The following is a 21,640-nucleotide window of genomic DNA, read 5'->3' as shown; positions in this document are numbered from 1 at the left end:
TAAAAATCTGTTCATCTTTTAATAATTCGATACGAAATTTAATATATGAAAAACTGACTTTAAATTCGTAATCAGCGACCTAATAAACATAAGTGTATCAAATTTTATAAAAATCCGTTCAATTTCTAATATTTCGTTCCGCCATATTGGATCCGCCATTTTGAATTTTGTAAATCTGATATCAAATTCGTATAATCAGCGATCCCGAAAACCCCCAATAACGAATTTCTGAAATTACTAAGGACTTTTAAATTCATTTTTTTACTTTCTGCAATATAGCCGTCATCGACAGTCAACGGGTTAATATAATTAGCAAAAATCTAAAAATTTAGATTAAATTAAATATTTCGTGTTTCTCTAAATATTTTGTACAAATTAATTTGCAGCTCCTACAGTACCTCAAATAGCAGTAATAACATCAACTTTTCTTCAATGTTGTCAATATTTTTGCAATATAGAAAGACTAGAGTAAAGTTGTGAATAATGCTGCCAGTTGAGCTTTTTTTAAAAACAAATTTTCAATTTATTGAGTATTTAAAATTACGATTTTAAAAACTGATATCAATAAACAATTAAGTTATACCCATGAAAATATCATTATTATAAAAACAGAAATCACTTTTCTCCCTTTTGATAATTTTCCAACTAAATAAAAATTCCTTTTGTAATTTATAGAATGCAAATATCAAAAACATGAAATATTAAAATTTTTTAAATATTAAAATATTTTATATAAAAAATGGAAAAATTCCCTTTTAATGGAGAAATTTCAAAATTAATTCAATTATTTCTCTAAATATATTATATTTTACTTAATATATTACTATATCTTATTTTTTTCTCTTAATTACTTTACGACATGTGCTTTAAATTTTACTGATCCTTTTAGTAATTACGTATGGATTTTATAAGCTCTTTCCACTTTGGCGTCTGCTTACGAAAATTGATGAAACGCATCATGCGAGACAACAATGGAAAATGTAACGTTGCATACAATTTTAACGATCAGTGGCTTTTTTATAATTTTTAAAAATTCTTTTCTAAAAACAGTTTGTCAAGTCAATTTTAATTCTTTAAAAAATAATTATTTCTCCTACTGAACGATTTCATGATGAAAATAATATATTTTAATTGTCTATTTTAAAGAAATTAATTTATAAAAAAAAGATAGTAGTTTACCACTGATGAATCGCATGTTTCGTTACATCCCTAATTTCTCACAAATATTTCATTAAAATTTTAAAAACAATCGATAAGAAAATTCGATTGTTTCTAAATTTGTCGTCCCTGCTTTAAGTTAAAGATTAAAATGCATCATTTTCAATTGTAACTTTCCAATAGTTCATATCTAAATTTAAAGATATTGTATTTAAATTTACTTTTATGTTAAGATTTAAAAGTGAGAATAAAATAAAAATTTTAATAAAATAAAAAATTTCATTTCTTCTTTTCTTGCAATATGGAAATATTTAAAAGCAGCAGGGACGCAATGTTGAATGTTAGGTTTATGAAATGTGTGATTTTCATTTGGGGGCGATAAAGACTGAAAAAACATCACTTCGTGAATTGAATGGCGCTGATATTAAATAGGGGAAAATGTGAACTGCTCGTTGATTATAAGTGAGCGTTGTCCAGGGTTGCATCTGGATGACAGTAGACTGAGTACCTTGCTGGAAGAACAAGACCGTCGAGTTCTGCAGTGAGATGTCGTCGAATCATATGTTTAGCTGGAGGAATTCCCAAGGCTGTCGCCATAGTATCTCCAGTGAAGGAAGGTTCCAAAACTACTAATGCTCCATGGACTCCCGAATCTGTAAATAAATTTCGTGACATTACTGAAATTATTTGTTTCCAAATTTTCGCATATATATTAGATTTGAAAGAGTAATGAAAAAATGGAAACTGAAATTTCCAAAGTAAACACTTTCAAGCGAATCCGAACGATTTTGAAACATTTTTACCCAAATTTTATTTTCACTCCACTTTCACTTTTACTCAACTTTTATTTGAAACCCCACTTTCACTTTTACTGAATTTTTATTTTCACTCCATTTTCACTTAAAATCTAATTTTATTTTCAATCCACTTTCACTCAAAATTTATTTTCACAACACTTTCATTTTCACTCAAAGTTTATTCTATCTTCACTTTCACTCAAATTTTATTTTCACTCCACTTTCACTTTTATTCAATTTTTAATTTCACTCCACTTTCATTTTTACTCAAATTTTATTTTCACCCCACTTTCACTTTTACTCAAATTTTATTTAAACTCCACTTTCACTTTTACTGAATTTTTATTTTCACTCCACTTTCACTTTAACTCAAATTTTACTTTCCTTCTACTATCACTTAAAATTTATTTTCACAACACTTTCATTTTCACTCAAAATTTATTCTCTCTCCACTTTCACTTTTACTCAAAATTAATTTTTACTCCACTTTCACTTCACTTTCACTCTACTTTCACTTTTACTCAGATTTTATTTGCACTCCACCCTGTCATCACTTTCACTTTTACTTAATTTTTATTTTCAGTCCACTTTCACTTTTACTCAGATTTTATTTTTACTCCACTTTCACTTCACTTTCACTCTACTTTCACATTAACTCAGATTTTATTTGCACTCCACTTTGTCTTCACTTTTACTTTAACTCAAATTTTATTATTGTTCTTCCACTTTCACTCAAAATTTATTTTCACAACACTTTTATTTTCACTCAAAATTTATTCTCTCTCCGCTTTCATTTCACTTTCACTCTACTTTTACTTTTACTTAAATTTTATTTGCACTCTACTTTCACTTTTACTGAATTTATATTTTCACTCCACTTTCACTTTTAATCAAATTTTATTTTCACTGCACTTTCACGTTCATTTTCACTCCACATTTATTTAATTCTGTACCCCTAATATCATCTTTTATTCCACTTCCTATTTTAATTATCTCTCTAATTGTAAAGAAATCGTTAATAAAATTTGAATGAAAGTGAAAGTCAAGTGAAAGTGGTGTAAAAATAAATGTTGAGTGAAAGTGCAGTGAGAATAAATTTTGAGTGAAAATAATGAAAGAGAAGTGAAAATAAATTTTTAATGAAAATGGAAAGAAAATAAAATTTAAGTAAAAGTTAAAGTGGAGTGAAAATAAAATTTCAGGAAAAGTGAAAGTTGTGTCAAAATAAAATTTGAGGGAAAGCGAAAGTGGAGGCAAAATATAATATAAGTGGAAGAGGGCTGAAAAAAAATTTGAGAGAAAATGAAATTAGAGTGGAAATGGAGTGAAAATAATAATTGTGTAAAAATTAAATTGGAGTGAAAGTGATATGAAAGTGAAGAGAAAAAAATTTGAACAAAAATGAAGTGAAAGTGAAAGAATAATAAAATTTAAGTAAAAATAAAAGTGGAGTGAAAATAAAATTTGAGGGAAAATTAAAGTAGAGTTAAAATATAATATAAGTGAAAATGGCCTAAAAAAATTTGAGGAAAAATGAAAGTGGAATGAAAACAAAATTTGAGTGAAAGTGAAAGAGGAGTAAAAATAAATTTTGAGTGAAAGTAAAATAAAAGTTAATCCACTTAAATAGACTGAAAATGGACTCAAAACAAAATTTGAGGAAAAAATAAAAGTGGAGTGAAAATAAAATTTGAGTGAACGTGAAAGAGGAGTAAAAATAAAATTTGAGTAAAAGTGAAAGTGAAGTCAAAATGGATTGAAAATAAAATTTAACTAAAAGTGAGGTGGAGTGAAAATAAATTGTGAGTGACAGTGGAGTGACAGTGGAAGAATAATAAAGTGAAAGTAAAAATGAAAGTGAATTGAAAAGAAAGTTTTGAGAGAAAATAAAAGTAGAGTGGAAGTGGAGTGAAATAAAATTTAAGTGAAAGTGAAGTGAAAATAAAATTTAAATAAATGTAAAATTGGAGGGAAAATGAAATGAAAATATAGTTTGAGTAAAAGTGAAATTGGAGTGAAAGTGGAGTGAAAATGAAATTTGAGTAAAAGTGAAATTGGAGTGAAAGTGAAGTGAAAATGAAATTTGAGTAAAAGTGAAATTTAAGTGAAATTATATAATCGACCTTCTGATGTTATGTTCGTAATCAATAGTAATTTAATTTAATACTAAATGTGCCTTTGAATATAGAAAATTTATGATAAAAAACATATTTTTGAAATGTCTTAAAGAAGTCCAAAAGTCATATTTTCGGATGTGCTTTTAGTGACTTTTATAAGTTTAGTATTCTACCTAGGTAAATCTATTTTCATTTATCATTTTAAATGATTTCGACTTGATAAATTTTTTTTCACCGCAAACATGTTTTCTTAGAAAAAGAATTGACAAGATCGCTAAATATTCTAAACGTTCATTAAAGAGATAAATAAAGAAAATCTTACCCTTCAGGTTGTCCGCATATTCTGTCAAATCGATACTTCTTGCCCATCGAATAAACCTTTGGTTTGTCCAAACAAGAGGATCCATATTAATTTGTTCACAATTATGCCTCCTAACTGCGAGAGCCTTAAAATTGCCAAAAGAAAAACATTTCCATCACTTTCCATTCGATAATTATGTATTAAATATTTTTTGATGTTGATATAAGTTATTACCTGTCGATCGTAGTTGAGCATCCGGAGTAAATGAATTCCGTGAACAATACTGGCCTGATGGAACTTTCTCGTAACGCCGAGAAGTTTTTCAAGCTCCTTTTTGCTAAGGTGGTCCAGCATTCGGGCGTCTACCATATTTGTAGCGAAACTTTCAGAATATTGAGCAAGTCCAAGGTCAGGCAACCATTCGGAACTGACCCAAGTGTGTCCTAATTGTGCAATGCAAGGATATCGAACTAAATTCGGCTGCCGATGTTCCTCAATTGCCAGTCTTAACTTCTTTCTATGCAAAGGGTGAGTCACTCCGAGTCCAGCCTCCAGCTCAGCGTCACTTAATTCTAACAAAACCTGTAACGGATTTTTCCATTAGGAACACACCATAAACATCTGTTTTGCTATAAATATTAACCGCGATGTAAATTTCCAAGACTGTAAATTTACATTTCTGGACTGGTTTGTTTAAGAAGATTTGGATATTTTTTGATACTGAAAATATTACCTTGCCAGACTTGACATTTTCAGCACATCTTGGACCGTATTGTGGCATTCCAAGTGCAACTTCGAGCCATGCTAAGACCGTAGGTGCTCTCCATCTTTCCATTGGTACTGATGCAGCTTCCCGCAATAGACGGAGTTTCTCAGCGTATCCTTCTTCTGTAAGGGGTGACCGCGATCGATATGGGTCGAATCCTTCTGGACCTTCGCTCCCCATACTCCCAATTCCGGAGGTATTTACTGCTTTCCGATGACGTGAGCGAGCAAATACCCTGAAAAGTTCCAGAGAATAGCGAACCACTTAAAATTGTCTTCTTAATCGTAAATATATAAAATGGACGAAATTGTTCACCTGTTCTTAGGATCAATGAAAAAAATTATATTTAATTACTTATTAACGGTACTACTAAATAAAATACTTTCAGAATATTCTTTAATGGTAGGTTAAAAGGGAATTGCTTTACTCAGTTAATTCAACTTAGTAAAACAATTCCCTTTTAAGGAATTCTCATAATTCATTTGATCTATCTGACAGTTGATTCCAGTCCTTATGCGCGGCTAGTACTACTTTAATTTTGATTGGTGTGGTGTTAAACGTCGTCTAGGGTGCCAGACGACCCTAGTTTTGCGATTAGGTTATAAAAAGTTAAGGTAAGTTAATTTTTTTGTAAAACAGTTTTCTTGCTCTTCTGTAAAGTTGCGTCAAATGGAGTTACGAGGTTTGCAGATTGTGGCGACATAGAAGAAGAAGGAATCTATAAAGTGATGGAAAAAAAAAATTTTTAATCCAGAAAGCAAAAAAGCGATAGTCATTTGTCATTGCAACATAGAAAAGGATTTGTAAAACATTCTTAAATGCAAAAATGTCGACCAACAGTAAAAGGACCTTTTATTGTATAAGAAAAAATTCAGTGAGAAAGTAAACAATTACGTCGTCAGAAATAAAGGATTCTAAGACTTTAGGTCATTCTTCGAAAAAGTAAAAAAGACTCGTAAGAGATAGAGAAAAATAAGTGGGCCAAGAAGATGAATAGAGGAAGAGAAGCAGGATGGAGAATTATGCAAAGCTCATTCTTACATAACCCACGAGAAAAGTATAGTAATAATTATTACAATATACGACAAGGTGAGATTATGATTAGACACAAGGCATTTTCGCGCTACACCATATATATAGAATGCGTAGAAATAGAGTTATATAAATAAAAATGAGAGTTGTTTAAAAATAAAACAACCAGAAATTGTATATTTCACATCCAAAGTTATTAATATCAAAATTCAAAACATCGAATATTCGGATGCAATATGAATTTTCAAAAACCAACATCAGATTCGTAATCATTGACCCAAGAAACCGCTATTTTGAATTTTGAAAAAGTAACATCTGATTAGTAATCAGTGACCCCAAAAACCCCCGAATACCAAGTTTCAAGCTGATTGAATGTATTTTAAAAAATTTGTTCGCCATATTGGATCCGACATTTTGAATATTATGAAAAAATTTTATAGATTACATCACATACATTTAATAAGTAAATGGAAAAAGTTATTTGTACAATTTTTATTTATTTTTATTTATTGCGACAAAATGGTGACTGCAAGGGTAGTAAGCATCACTGTAAAAAAAAATGTTCTAAATTAGAGCTGATTTCGGTCTTAAAATAGAACCAATGACGATGTTAGATGTTACTTTTTCAAAATTCAAAATAGCGGTTTCTTGGGTCAATGATTACGAATCTGATGTTGGTTTTTGAAAATTCATATTGCATCCGAATTAGTACCAAAATTGGTACTAAATCTGTACCATTCTTTTCACAGTGCAGAAATCTGTTTGACATAATATCAAAAGTTAGAAACTACGTCTAAAGCAATAAATTTGAAATGGGATATTAAAATTTAATCAAGTGTCTATAGCCGGTAGTGAAATTATAAATTGTCGTTAAAAACCAGAATGGCAGAGACTATTAAACATTTCGACCATTTTTGGCAACAAAAATGTTTTAGTACTGCCCCAGTGCGCACCGGGGCGTCTAAAAGATGTATTTCTTTGTCCACAGACACTGAAATGAATTTAACACAAGTGGAATGTCTTCGTAGTTGCTAAATTAAAATTTCATGTCAGAATTTATAAATTAAAAATGGCGGATACAATATGGCGGACGACTATTTAAAAATTACACCATTTTGTTTAAAAATTGTTACTCGGGGGTTTTCGGGGTCGCTGATAACGAATACGATGTAAGCTTTCAAAAATTCAAAATGGCGGATCCAATATGGCGGGAGAATTATTAAAAGTTACACCATTTTACATCAAACTTGTTATTCGAAGGTTTTAGGGGTTGCAGATTACAAATATTAATTATTAAATATTAAATTATTAAATTTATAGTAAATTTTTTATTCTTATTATTAATTTTTTTAATTATTGGATTTATATGAACTAATGGACTTCAAATCATTAACTCTATTCTACCTTTATTCTAAGAAAAAATCGTAGGATTCATGCAAAACAAAATTTTTTCAAAAATTAACAATTTTTAGTAAAAAAAAGTTTTATTTTTAATTAGAATACTTTTATGATAATCCCGTTATTAAAATTCCCCAAGAACAAAAATTAAATTGTAAAGTCCAACCATATTCGAAGTTTATTAAAACCTCTATTATGATATTGAATTTTAAAATGGATTCAAAATCCTGGATTAAATACAGCAAAAAAAAAAAGAAATAAGAATACCGGATGTAATATTGGTTTAAGGATCTAAAAATTGTAGTCTAATGAATGCGTGGAACCTATAATATAAAAATTTAAATAAATATCGATTTTATGGTAAACTAATGGCAGTGTTGTAATTACCTTGAAATGGAACCCCACGTGCCTCCACGTGTGGCAGAAGACCGTGAATGTGCAGCAGGTGCAACGACAGATGGTGTCTGTTTATTTCTTCTAGGTTCAGATTCCAAAGGACTCGACAGTTGTTCCACAGAACGAGATAATGAAGAATTATCCATTGACCTTGAAAATGCATTTAAAGGCGACAAAGTTGGACTGCAATCCTTTGGAGTTGTAGCTGTAAATAAAAAATATTTTCAACAATCATTTTTGTTTACCATTATATATACTTTGTTTTTCAAAAATTTTATTTTTATTACACACTGTTTCTTTTTTACTTTATTTTAAAATTTATTAATTTTTATTCTCTTTACATTTAACAACTATCAAGTGTAATATATTTATTTTACTTATTGTATTTAGTTACTAAATTTTTTATGTATTTTTTACATAAAAAAAAATTTAACTTAAATGCAGACAATTAAAAGAAGCAGAAAATCTTTTAAAAGTTCCCAACTTAAATAGACATTGATGCTATTATTATTGCTATAAATAAAGGCCTCATATCTGAAAATAAATTTTCTTATTTGAGGTACTTTTTGTATTAAATTTACGTACACAAATATACTTATTATCTACTCAACATAAAGAACACACATTCAATCTTCCTAATTGTTTGGCGTTCAGTAATAATAAACCTTTTAAAAAATTACTGATTTAATAAATATATATTATTTTCATGCACGTGCACCAGCAATGACAACAACGCTAAAATTATAAAATATATGGTAAGTAATGTATATGCTTTGTAAAATTGAGGTGACAAGGCTCAACAAGGCTAAAATTATGAAATGCTAGGTGATGTACATATAATTTGAAAAATTAAAATGACTGAAATTTCACATTTTTTTATATTAATTTCTATGTTGGTATTATTAATTAAATAATCGTTAGAGTTGGGCTTAAAATTAGGATTTGAATCTGTAATTTTTTAATAAAATTAAAATTAAGATAAACTAAATAATAGCATTGGAATAGGGGCCGTTCAAAAAATACGTAACGCTATTTTTCGGAAATTTGGACCCCCCCCCCCTCCCCCCATGTAACGCAATGTTGTATACATTAGCGACATTTTTTCTGCTGACCGTAACAAACAGCTTGACCCCCCCTCCCCCCTAAAGCGTTACGTATTTTTTGAACGGCCCCCTAGAATATTATAATTTTATCAAAAATAATATCAATAATAATATAATAATAAATAAAATAAAACATCAATAATTTCAATTAATTAAACAACTTTTACTGAAAGCATTGAATCATTTAATTTTCGAAATTTTATAAAAATTAGATTTCAGGAAAATTTTAATTAAAATTTCATAAAAATTTCTCCAAGATAATTGAATTTCCAAAAACCAATTAATTTGAAAAATTTTCGAACAATTGAAAATTTTAATGAATAACAGAACTACAATTGTTATAAGTAATAATTATAATATGTAATAATAATAATAATTAATAATAAAAAAAATAAATTAAGAAAAAAGAATAAAAAAAACGAAATAAAATAACAAAGTAGTAAATAGAACAGAATAGAAATAAATTCAAAAAAATAATAATATTAATAATAAATAGAAATATATGTAAATGAAAAATTCAAAATTTGTTTTCATTTCATAAAATTAAGTTAAATTTAAAATCTAAGTATTAAGAAATTATAAAAAAATTTTAATTTTATAGATGATAAAAAGAAAAGTGGAATAAAATCAAAATTTATTTTCCAATTTGATACGATCGATGAATATTGTTTAAAGCAAGGGAAATTTAAATTTGAAAATTTTTTAAACTGTCTGAAAACTGGTTACAAATGAAGACGAAAGCCGATGTCCTTGGTAATCAGTTGTGGAGTGCACATAACACGTATTAAGTGAGGATGAAACGACCATTAAACACAAAACTGGTTGAAATGTGGCCACCATTATGCTTTCAAATTGTAAATAAACAAAGTAATTTTAATTTTACAAGCACCTTAATTCGAGGATATAATCATTAAAAATGTAAACTAAACACTAACCTATAGACTCAGAGATACATTTATAACTAATTTTCACGTTTTTATTATATAAATTACTATATATAGCATTTATAATAATAATTTTAAATAAATTTAAATAAGTAGACTATTTATATGTGTAAATTATTATAAAAATTTAGTGCTATCGTAAGTAAACAAAAATTTAGTTTTACTTTAAAATAAATTATTTTTGCGAAATATATGAACCGAATTATTTTATAAAAACTTATATGTTTCTTTTACAACTATATAATAATAATCAATTCAAATAATCAGTTATTTTGTTTACATTGTTTAGAACTTGAAAATTCATGCACAATTTTTATTTCAATTGAAAAAGAGTCTAATAAAAACATTAAAAGCAATTTGATTTATTTATTCACCATTCTAAGGTTTTTGGAGTTGCTGAATCCGAATCTGCTGTCAGATTTATAAAATTCAATATGGCGGATCCAATATGTAGATCAAAAAAATTTTAAATTGAGCAGATTTGATTGAAACTCGTTAGAGGGGGTATTTTACAATTGCTAAATTGAAAGTTAATGTTAGATTTACAAATTTAAACTGGCGACCCAATATGATGAAAAATTAAAAATTTTATACATTTCGATCAAAATGTATTACTCGGGAGTGTATTTTTTTGATGTCTATGAATCCGAATTTAATATCAGATTTTAAAAATCTAAATCAGTGGATTTAATATGACGAGCAAAACATTTTTAAATTGAACCTGTTTGTCAAAAATTGTTTCCTCGGAAAATTTTGGGGTCACTGAATCCAAATTTGATAATAGATTTAAAAAATTAAAAAATCAAAATATTGGATCTAAAATGACAACCGCAAATGTTAAAAATTATAGGGAGCGTTTATAGAAGTTGCTAATAAATTTAAAAAAATCTTGCCCGACATTTTAAATTTTAAATATCTGACATAAAATTTATAATCGCAGCAACCTGAAAACCCCTATATAGAAGGTTTTACTGAAATTTAAAGAATTTTTCCCCCACATTTTAGGCACTTTCTTTAAAATTGTAGCCACAGTTTTAAGGGGTTAAAAATTCCTTCGCCAATTTGAATTTCAAAAATCTGATATCAGATTCGTACCAGCTTTAAGCAATTTCTTAAAGTTTACAATTTTTACATTTTGCAGATATTTTTAATTTAAATAATTTTATACAAATCAAAGAACTAGCGAATGTGTTATTTAAAAATTAGAAGCCTTCATCCAACTCCAGGTTGGTTGGATTCTATTCCTATTTATCCTGGTTTTATGAGAATGACTTTCAATGGCGTTTTGATGTTCATGTAAAACACTTACATTGATACATGTGAGATGGCGCTATTGAGGATACCACAGAGATGCTGTCCATATCCAGACCACTTCCCTCGACCGTTATTGTCGGAGTCCCTGTGCGAAATATAGGGATTCTTTTTTAAAAAAACAAATTCATATGGAATCAATTTTCACTTCAATGGTAGTTTTCCAAGATGTTGTCCTCGATGTTGACTCAAGCAATTTTTGTGTGTTCTTTATGCTGTTCTTTATTTTTCTACTTATATTGTTATTTTTAAAAATTAACATTTAATGCAAATTGAGAAAGTTGGAAAAGTGTCATTTTCTATAACGTGCAAATGTCATTGTGAAAGTTAGTGTGAAAATATAAAAAAACATTCGGTGGATGAAACAATCGACAATGAACTATTAACTTGTAAGTATTCAGCAAAACTTGAAATGCGAAGTTTGCTGTAAGCTTACAGGGGGTCGAATCTGTAACTTTTCCACTTCCCACTCTCACATCTTACCTTTCACTTCCTCCTTTACACCCCCCACTATCCACTCTCACCTTCCACCTTCTACTCCCACTTTCCACTTTTACATCCCACATTCCACTTTCACCTTCCACTAACACTTCCCACTTTCTACTCTTACTTTCCACTTTCACTTCCCACTCTCACTTCCACCTTTCACTAACACTTTACACTTCCCACCTTTCACTTTCTACTCTCACTTCTTACTTTCACTTTCACTTCCCACTCTCACTTTCACCTTCTACTCCCACTTTATACTCTTTCTTTCCACTTTCACTTCCTACTTTCACTTCCACTTCCCACTCTCACTTCCTACTTTATCTTCCACTAACACTTTACACTTCCCACCTTTCATTTTCTACTCTCACTTCCCACTTTTCACTTCCACCTTCCACTAACACTTTCCACTGTCACTACCCACTGCTACCCACCTTCCACTCCCACTTGGGACGCATGATTATTCCCCAAATGTCATTTTTCCGAATTGCCATTTTTGCGAATTGTCATTTTTGAGAAATGTCATTTTTTCGAATTGTCACTTTGCGAATCGACATTTTTACGAATCGACATTTTTACGAATTGTCATTTTTGCGAATAGTCATTTTTGCGAAAAGTCATTTTTACGAATTGTCATTTTTGCGAATCGACATTTTTACGAATTGTCAATTTTCCGAAAAGTCATTTTTGCGAATTGTCATTTTTGCGAAAAGTCATTTTTACGAATTGTCATTTTTGCGAATCGCCATTTTTACGAATTGTCAATTTTCCGAAAAGTCATTTTTGCGAATTGTCATTTTTGCGAAAATTCCTATAGTAAACTTGTATGCATATATAGATTCACTATAGGAATTTTCGCAAAAATGGCGATTCGCAAAAATGACTTTTCGAAAAATTGACAATTCGTAAAAATGGCGATTCGCAAAAATGACTTTTTGGAAAATTGACAATTCGTAAAAATGGCAATTCGCAAAAATGACAATTCGCAAAAATAGCTTTTCGTAAAAATGACAATTCGTAAAAATGATATTTTGCAAAAGTGACAATTCGTAAAAATGACTTTTCGAAAAATTGACAATTCGTAAAAATGGCGATTCGCAAAAATGACTTTTTGGAAAATTGACAATTCGTAAAAATGGCAATTCGCAAAAATGACAATTCGCAAAAATAGCTTTTCGTAAAAATGACAATTCGTAAAAATGGCGATTCGCAAAAATGACTATTCGCAAAAGTGCAGTTCGGTAAAATGACATTTCGGAAAAATGACATTTGGAGAATAATCATGCGTCCCCTCCCACTTTTCATTCCCTATCTTCACTTTTTACTTATGTTTCTAATTTCACTTCCCACTTTCATTTCCACTTTCAACTCCTAATTTACACTCTAACTTCCCACTTTTCAGTTCCAGTTTTCACTTTCCATTCCGAATGGTAAGAAAGTGAAAAGTGGGAGTGGAAAGTGGAAAATGAAAGTAGAAAGTGAAATTAGGAATGGTAAGTGAAAAGTGAAGATGGGGAATGGAAAGTGGGGGTGGGCAGTAGAAAGTGGGAGTGGAAGGTGGGTAGTGAGAGTGGAAAGTGGGAGTGGGAAATAGAAAGTGTGAATAGAAGGCGGAAAGTGGAAGTGGGAAGTAAAAAAGTTACGGAATCGACCCCCAGGAAAATTAGATAAATTTAAAAAGTGATTGATATTTGAAATTAGAAAATTTATTTTAAAGCTTCTTTGGTTTTTTAAATTTTATTTGTAATCTCGGTTGTCTTAGGATTTAAAATTAATTACTTAGAAAATAGTGGGAAAAAATTAAGAGCCATTTACTTGACGTGTAAATTTCAAAATATGCTTGTAAAAGTGTTAATGTTTTTAATAGAATTTCATGCCAGTGAGTTTTCAGGATCTAATATGCACTATTGTGAAAATTGACTGTTCACAAAAGAAGTTAGTATAGGTTACCTACAGTATATTAATAAACGAGACATGACGAGAGACACGATGAATACTTATGAAAATCTTTAAAATTAAATTTATAATATAACACTAATTATTATTTAATAATAATTAATATTAAATTTACAATTAGGAGAAATTATATTATATGAATGTAGTTGAAATTAATTTCATAGCAAAAGCCACCTAAGTGGAAATTTGTAGCAGCACACCAAAGTTTTCGAGGAGAAAGTGGGGGGGGGGGGACTTCCAAGACACAATAATTATATATTAAAGTAAAAAGTTTGATCATTAAAACTTTCCCTCTCCAAGAGAATCTCGTAAAAATATGATTAAAAAAGTTTCTAGTCAGATATAATAGAACAGCTTCTCTTTTACTTTTCATTGTCATAAACGATTTTTTACTGAAAATGTTTATTGTTTCCCTTGTTTTGCTTCAATTCCGTTAATCGATTAATGACAAAATCACTCTTTTGCAAAAACTTTGTCAAACTGAATTTGAAAATTTACTTCTGTATTTATTTAAATAATTAATTCTTATTTAGTGTAAACAAGAAGTATTTAGAAAATTATTAATTTAAGGAAGATGTGTGTGTAATAATTAGGAAGAATCGTTAAGGACTAATTTGAGAATTAGGAGAAGTTTGAAAAAAAATGTTGGCGAATTTTTAGTAAAGTAAAAAAGACTCACCGTCGGTTGTTGAATCTGAAAGATTCCCTCCAACGCTGGTGGCACCACCACTTTCTCGGTCACTGGAACCACGGACTCCACTGTCTGCACTACAACTACCGCGATCACCAGCTTGTCCACAGGAAGTGGAACCTGTCCCCACACCGCCACTGGCATTACCAACGCCTAATTCCACACTACCAAGGGGTTGCTGAGATCCCAAATGCGGAATTATACCACAACCGCCTCCGCTACTTCCGGCTCCAGGCGTCGCTGCACCGTTTATACTCCCCCTTGGAAATGAGACTAGAGACTCCTGGTCGCTCAAAGAAATTCCACCTCCTCGTTCTACCAATTGTCTTTGAAGCTGGAAAGCAAATTTGCAAATTTAATTAACAAATATGTAATACCTACTCAGATTAAAAAGTCAGATTCTACAGTTTTTAATCAGCTTCTCCGAATGGGAGAGCTGGACCACTGCCAAGAATCATTATCATTATGGTGGGGCTTGTTACCAAAGGACACCCAAATAGCAAGAATAAATGGATTCTGCAAATTCGGAGAAGGTACCCCAATGTTAGCAGGCTGGGAACGGGAAAACTTACTGGTGCTCAAGTGCACACCTAAATTGTGTGGGCACACTATTTCTCACAGGTCATTGTGGAAAGGTTAAATCTACAGATCATCGTGGAAGGAGACAGAAGTAAGAGAGGAAGCTCGTCGGGTCTTTTGAGTGTGAATAGCGAAAGAAGTCTAATTCCGTCCAACTTTGACAATGAAGCAGTTAACGAAGATCGCGCAAATTGCGCTCAGTGAAGAAAGGAGGAAGCCGATTATCTTCTGAAGATCGAAGAGAAAGTCGTGGAAAGTCGTAAAGATGATTAAGTCTTGCGACATCCAAAAGACTGTAAATGGGACAATCAATGACGAATTTTTGAAGAAACTAGTTGAAACTACAAAGAAAAAGGAAGCGGAAGCAAATAGACTTGACTTACAATTAGACTTGGAAAATTCTGTGAGCTAATTGTAAGTAGCATGTAACCGGGTGCAGTCTAATAAGCAAGTGACTTCAGTCGATCCACTTGAAAAGAGAAGTCGTCCTCAAATAACCACGGATTTTTGTACCAGGTATCTAGTTGGAGCAATAATAAAATGCGAAATGCCTGGAATAATCTGGTTATATTTTGTGAAAGGAAATCCTGAACTATCTTTAAGAACACCAAGCGCAAGAGAGCAGCGCCTTTAAATAAAAGTTAATCACAAAGTTCAAGATTATTTCGAAAAGTATGGCAAGTTAAAAAAATATAAACCTACTTCTTCTCGGATATGGATCATTGACGTAACGGGGGTGACGTCTGTTCAAAATCCTAAGATTACATCAACGTCAAATCAATAATTCGGTCACTCTTAAGTTGAGGGATGTTTTATCTAACATACATCGACACCTGAACTCCGGACCTTTCAGTTTGGCTGGCCCGAAAACAATTCGAGGGAAATCTACTGCATTCTCTGTTTCCGCTAGACAAAATAATTTCCTCGACCTCACACTGAAGCAGGTCTACGACTCTAAGAACAATTTTAAAAGGTAAGTAACTAATACTTTTAAATTTTGTCCCCATTTAAATTCTTGATTGATTCCACAAAGTTCTAATTTTTCAGTATCCCTGAAGACATCTGGATCTACTCTTTCTCTCTCATTCTAATTGTAAAGGATTCAAATAAAAACTTTAATTTAACAGTTACACTTTCTTAAAACCTGTCCCTTAATATCAGAGTCTGCCGTTCTGCGAATAAATCAGGTTTGAATCACCAATGCCGGACAATTTAAATAAATAATTTGGGATATGTCTGTTTCATTCGGAGACATGACACTATCAACCGGGATTTACAATTGTTATACTATGCGAAAACAGAATTTGCACAGTCAGTACTCAAGAAATCAGGATTCATAATTGTCATATTATGCACAATCGGAATTTGTAATCGGTCATTGAACAATATCATGACTGTTTATGTCAAAAACAGAAATTGTATTATATTAATGTACGTATAATTATCATTAAAAATTACGAACCTCTTTAATTGTGGCATGTGCATGAGATAAAGCAGCTTCCTTATCAGCTAAACTGGCTGCCAAAGTGAGACTTCGATCCGCCTCGTCTCTCGCTGCTCTCAGGAGACTCCAGCGTTCTCGTTCTCTATCACGATCTCGTTCCTCAGATGGAAGCCCCGCACCTTGTTGAAGACGTCCCAATGTCGCCTCGTTTTCTCGCATCCGCTGTAATCAACAGTCAAAGAGACCCACATCCGGGCAGTAACTCCACCCCCAACAACTCTAACACCAACCATAAACTACGTCAAATACAACATTACAAAAAGCACTCTAGATACTTTTATTATGGGGTGTCTTAGTAAGTTATTGATTCATAAAATTTTTATTTATGGGGTGCGATTATGTAATTTGATTTTGAATCAACTTTGATTAATTAATTCAAATTCCAAATTAAAATTAACTAAATAAAAATGAATTATGGTCAGAATTTTGACCATAATTTTAGGTATGTCATTCGGATTTATTTTAATGCTTCTAATTTCACACTTTACAGTAAAAAGCTATTTTTCATTACAATAGTCAATTATATCAAAGTCCCTAAGGATATCTATGACGCAAAGTCTAATAACTTCCCGCCTAAGGTTAATTTCCTTTTCCGATTAATCGATAAAGTAACGGCAAGAAGATAAATTTCGGCAATTGTGATACAAGTATGACAATATTCTACGCTGGGGATTTCTCACCTGACAGTTAATTTACACACGAAATATAATATTATCATCGCTAAAACTACCCGATTCTGTGAAAATTGGAATATTTAATTAGATTTTACAAACCCGTAATTAGTAATTACGACAACTTAGGTAGGGAAAAAGGCAAACTGGAGGAATTAATGAAACGATTAGCGTCTTATATGGAAATTTAGGTGTCTGGATTTTTAAAGGTGTACTAACTCTGACTAATATTTTTTGTACCCGCTTTGTAAAAATTGGAACTGTTGATACAATTAACAGAAAATTTTCTAATTTTGATTTATTAGAAAAGCAAACACTTATTTAATCTTAAAATTCGTGTATGCGCCAAATTATTCAAATCAATAATTTTAACAGAGGTTAATAACCCTCACAAGTAATATGTATTTGTTCAAGCGAAAATGCAATATCGGGGATTAGCTTTGCAATTTAAAGGAAGGTCAGATGTACTATTCTAAATATTTAATTTTTAATTAAATTAATTTTAATTTGAAAAATAAAAGTAATCATAAATTATAAAAATACTTTCAAAATTTAGATAATTTAAACTATCCATAAAGTAACATATGCGCCAAAGGGCACTGTCATGTAAGTGTTATAGATCGGATCATGCGACATGAAATTTAAATATCGAGGATTCTGTATAATTTTCCTATAACCTGCATTCCTTTATTCTCATATTTGCTTTGCTCAAGAATATTTAAATTTCAAATCAAAAATTTTATTTGCGCAAAATCCTCAATTTAACACGATGCATAAGAAATTCTCAAAACGAAATTTTTCAGAGATGCCTGACAATTTAAATAAAATAACAACTTCTATTGAGTCTCTTCTATAGCCGCGAGGACAACAAAACTAACCAGAATTAACGTCGTAAAATAAAATACAGAGTCACTGACATTAAATACCAATAATAAGAAGAACCTCGTCAAACTTTTCGGATGGAAAATGTTAGAAAGCCGTTCGAAATAAGCAATGAAAACCTCTTTGTACTCTCCGGGTAAATGCTTTCTCACGTCTTAATCATCTTTATCTAGTCGGAGGTAAGTATTAGTGAGTGACGTGCTTCATGAAAATGAAATAGCCAACCTTAAACATTCAGTAAAACGGATTCAAAGAAGATGAGAAATTCCTGTCAGTTAATTAAAGTTAATGAAATTGAAACATCTTTCTGAATTCAATTCAGTCACATACATTCTCAATCACATCAGCTTTGCAAGAATAAAAACAATCGATTAGACTTTATTCTTAATGAAAATCGTGAATCTTTTATTAACTTTACCAGATAGTTTTACAGATTAATTTGATATTGGAAACATTAGAAACTCTGCATATTTTCAAGTAAATTGAAGTTCAGTCATAAAATTAAGTTGAGCCATTTTCAGCGTTGGTGAATCTTGAAAATATATATTTATAAATTCTTCTGTTCATGAGATAAATAGTTATTGTCGAAAAACAGGCTTTATACCCTTTACGAAAGGGATAAGACTAATTAATTTCTTTAATAATCAGATTAACGAAAATTATTTTACAAATTTTGCTTTATACTCATTGTCAGTGATTCTATAAATCAAAAAATTAATTTAATTTTACTTTGAAAAAGTTGTAGAAGACTCTTTGTGCGACGTACAGTAGCTTGCCATTAAAAGCTTTGTGATGAATAACACAAGGGTCGAGGTAATAGGTTGCAAGCCCTGCGGCAACGAATGCTTCCTAGCTACGATATTGTCAACTGCTTTTTAAAAGTTTCAGTTCTGTATAGATATTTAAAATTTTAAAAAGTACAATGACTATGAGGTCGAATTCTTAAATTATTAAACGAACTTCTAAAAAAACTCAATTTATTATAGGTGAGAAAATCCGAGTCAAGTAAAAAAGAGATGTGTACAATGAGTGTTAGTGAAATTATCAAAATTTACAATATTTTCTATAAGCAAAACGAACTTCACCCAAGTCTCCTAGGCCAATAAATGATATCCAGGATTCTTTGATAATTTTCCTCTGCTATCCGCCCGTTCTTACCCCGCTCGTAATTTATCTTCTACTCGAAATTCAGAATTATTTTAATGTTACATCTAAAAGGTATTAGACATTATCATTAAAACTTGTTACTCAGACAATTTTTCTATACACGGAGAGAAATTTCCAATAAAAATTACTGTGCTTGTCACCTGAAAGTGTGTGCAAAATGTTTTTACTGAACTATTTGTATCGGAAGAATAGAAATATTGACTTGCGCACAATTTTATTTCATATGGAAAACAGTTTTATTTCCAAAATGGCCTCGGAATATTTCTTTGAAAGCACTGTAAAAATTGCTGAACCAGGACTTTCTAATTTGGTCCTAAGCAAAATATATTAACCGTACCATGAAATAGTCATGCGCAGGTTAATAAAATAGACTGTGCTCCCCACAAATTTTTACTGTGCTGCCTGCATGAAGTCAAGTTGAAGAAGGCCGATGATACCCGAAGTATCACGAACATCCATTTAATATTGCTACGATTGCTACTGTCGTACTTTCCTCACCTGTTGGCAAGGTAAATTTTTGCCTTTTGCGACGTTTTCGATTTTATGTTTCAATTAGTGATATAAAGAAATATTGGAAATGAAATAATTTTTACTGTCCATGATTTCACTTAACCTAGAAATTTTGAAATCAAACTTGTGTGCCTTGTATGCACACAATGGTTTACTATGGAATTTCAACTTAACCTAAAATATTGATTTGATAATATCATGATATACATGGAATATAAAAATCGCGTCACATGTAAAACAAATAAATATTAACAGTAATTAATTAACAAACATTATTTAATTTATGTTAATTCATTATATGAATTGTAAGAAAAGAATATGTCACATACACAAATAGGTTATGTCAAATTATTTTTCCGTGTATTTTCTTTGCTGAGGTAGCACAGTAATTTTTGTAGTTAAAGAGACAGCAAATATTTTCGTTTTTTTAGGTATAAACTGTGTTGGTTAATGGTACATTCTACTTTGCCAACAAAACGAACCTATTTTATACGGAAGCACAGTAATTTTTTCCATAATTTCCTTACAAAAATTAACAGAAATTTCTCTCCGTGTATTCCTAACGTGTTTCAAATTGTTTTTAGTTCTACACTACTTTACAAAGTTATAAAGTTATTATTATTAAATATGATTATGAAATTATAAATTATAAAGTTAATTGTTTTTACATTCAAGTTAAACTTTCCTGCTACAAAAAGAAAATTAAAATACCTATGCCAATAAGCAGAAAGTAAAAAATAACTCACCTGTTCGTAATTTCGAATGAAGTCGCGAAGTTCTCGTTCCTTGTCCTCGAGAGTTCCATAGAGTGCTTTCATTTGATTAAGAAGATCAAACTTCTCGGCTTTGAGTCTTTTGCGATCGGCTTTCAAAGCCTGCAATGCTTCCCTCGCGTGTTGGAGTTCCATTTCTAAGGCGACAAAGCGCGCTTCTTCCTCCAAGGCAGCATCCTCGCCTCCAACTTCGCCTCGAGACGCTCCACTCAACAACAATCGCCTCAATCGTGCAACTTCCGCCACCAATCTTTCATTCTCGAGACGTAACCTTCGTGCACTTGCTAATTCAACAGGACCGTTGCCTCCGTGGATGTTCGATAAACGTGACGCCACTACGGGATCACCTACTAGACCTGAAATCAACCGGATGATAACGTCAGTGAATTATTATTATTATTACTTCAGGGTGAGCTTCAAGAATTTTTATTTCTGAAAAATAGGGATCAATTTGCCGAATGGGAAGTTAGTGTGCTTGAAGGGTTAATTGAGTGCTTCAATTGGGAACTAGTTAATCTTATCATAAGAACCATCATAACAGTTCCAACAGCCGTACTAATCGTTATCCTCTTTAAATAAGATTACTAAATACTCATTGTCAATTGTCAATTCTTTTCTTTCCTGGTTGGATTTTAAATAAATATTCTCTCACAACATTTAGTAGGCTCATTGACTTATCCTCATCCCAAACAAAAAATTGAAAACAAGAGAAAAATGTCAAGATAACTTAAGAATGAAAGAAATTTCTTTTTATATAGAAAGCGAATGTATAACGATTATTAAGAATCTTGTGTATCATCTTTTTTATTCACTATTAACTATTAATAAACTATTAATTATTTTGCAAATTGATATGAATCATCTCAAAAATTAGTCGTTTTTTATAATTACAGGGTTGCCACGCTTTTGCTCATTTCAAATTCCCTGACTCTTCCAGGTTTTCCACGTTAAAAAACGACATTTTTTCAGGTTTTTAAAACTACATTTGTTGCCAACAAAAATTTAATTTTCATTTTCCCTGACAAAATTAAATTCCAGACAAAATTCTTACTTCTTGACTCTAAAGAATATTCTCAATCAGTTTAAAAATTATTACTC

General features: G+C 30.8%; 1 protein-coding gene across 9 annotated transcripts in view; it reads right to left on the bottom strand.

The window, feature by feature from the left end:
• LOC122501476 (kazrin) overlaps positions 1-21,640 on the bottom strand; it is a 131,790-nt gene that overhangs the window by 15,321 nt on the left and 94,829 nt on the right. For 5 of the 9 annotated variants that reach the window (XM_043610965.1, XM_043610963.1, XM_043610969.1 and 2 more), the window contains 9 exons: positions 20,516-20,898; positions 16,498-16,701; positions 14,445-14,790; positions 11,322-11,411; positions 7,957-8,170; positions 5,107-5,374; positions 4,608-4,955; positions 4,395-4,518; positions 1,667-1,811 (listed from right to left, as the gene is read on the bottom strand). In XM_043610965.1, the coding sequence (XP_043466900.1) occupies positions 1,667-1,811; positions 4,395-4,518; positions 4,608-4,955; positions 5,107-5,374; positions 7,957-8,170; positions 11,322-11,411; positions 14,445-14,790; positions 16,498-16,701; positions 20,516-20,898 (2,122 nt within the window). Of the gene's footprint in view, positions 1-1,666; positions 1,812-4,394; positions 4,519-4,607; positions 4,956-5,106; positions 5,375-7,956; positions 8,171-11,321; positions 11,412-14,444; positions 14,791-16,497; positions 16,702-18,469; positions 19,304-20,515; positions 20,899-21,640 lie in introns of those variants that run through there. The other 4 variants (XM_043610967.1, XM_043610968.1, XM_043610972.1 and 1 more) reach the window with 4 other exon arrangements.

The sequence above is a fragment of the Leptopilina heterotoma genome, unplaced genomic scaffold (assembly GCF_015476425.1).
Source record: "Leptopilina heterotoma isolate Lh14 unplaced genomic scaffold, ASM1547642v1 Lhet_21, whole genome shotgun sequence".
Lineage (NCBI taxonomy): Eukaryota > Metazoa > Arthropoda > Insecta > Hymenoptera > Figitidae > Leptopilina > Leptopilina heterotoma.
The sequence above is the reverse complement of the archived record's forward strand: the minus strand, read 5'-3'. Positions and strand labels throughout refer to the sequence as shown.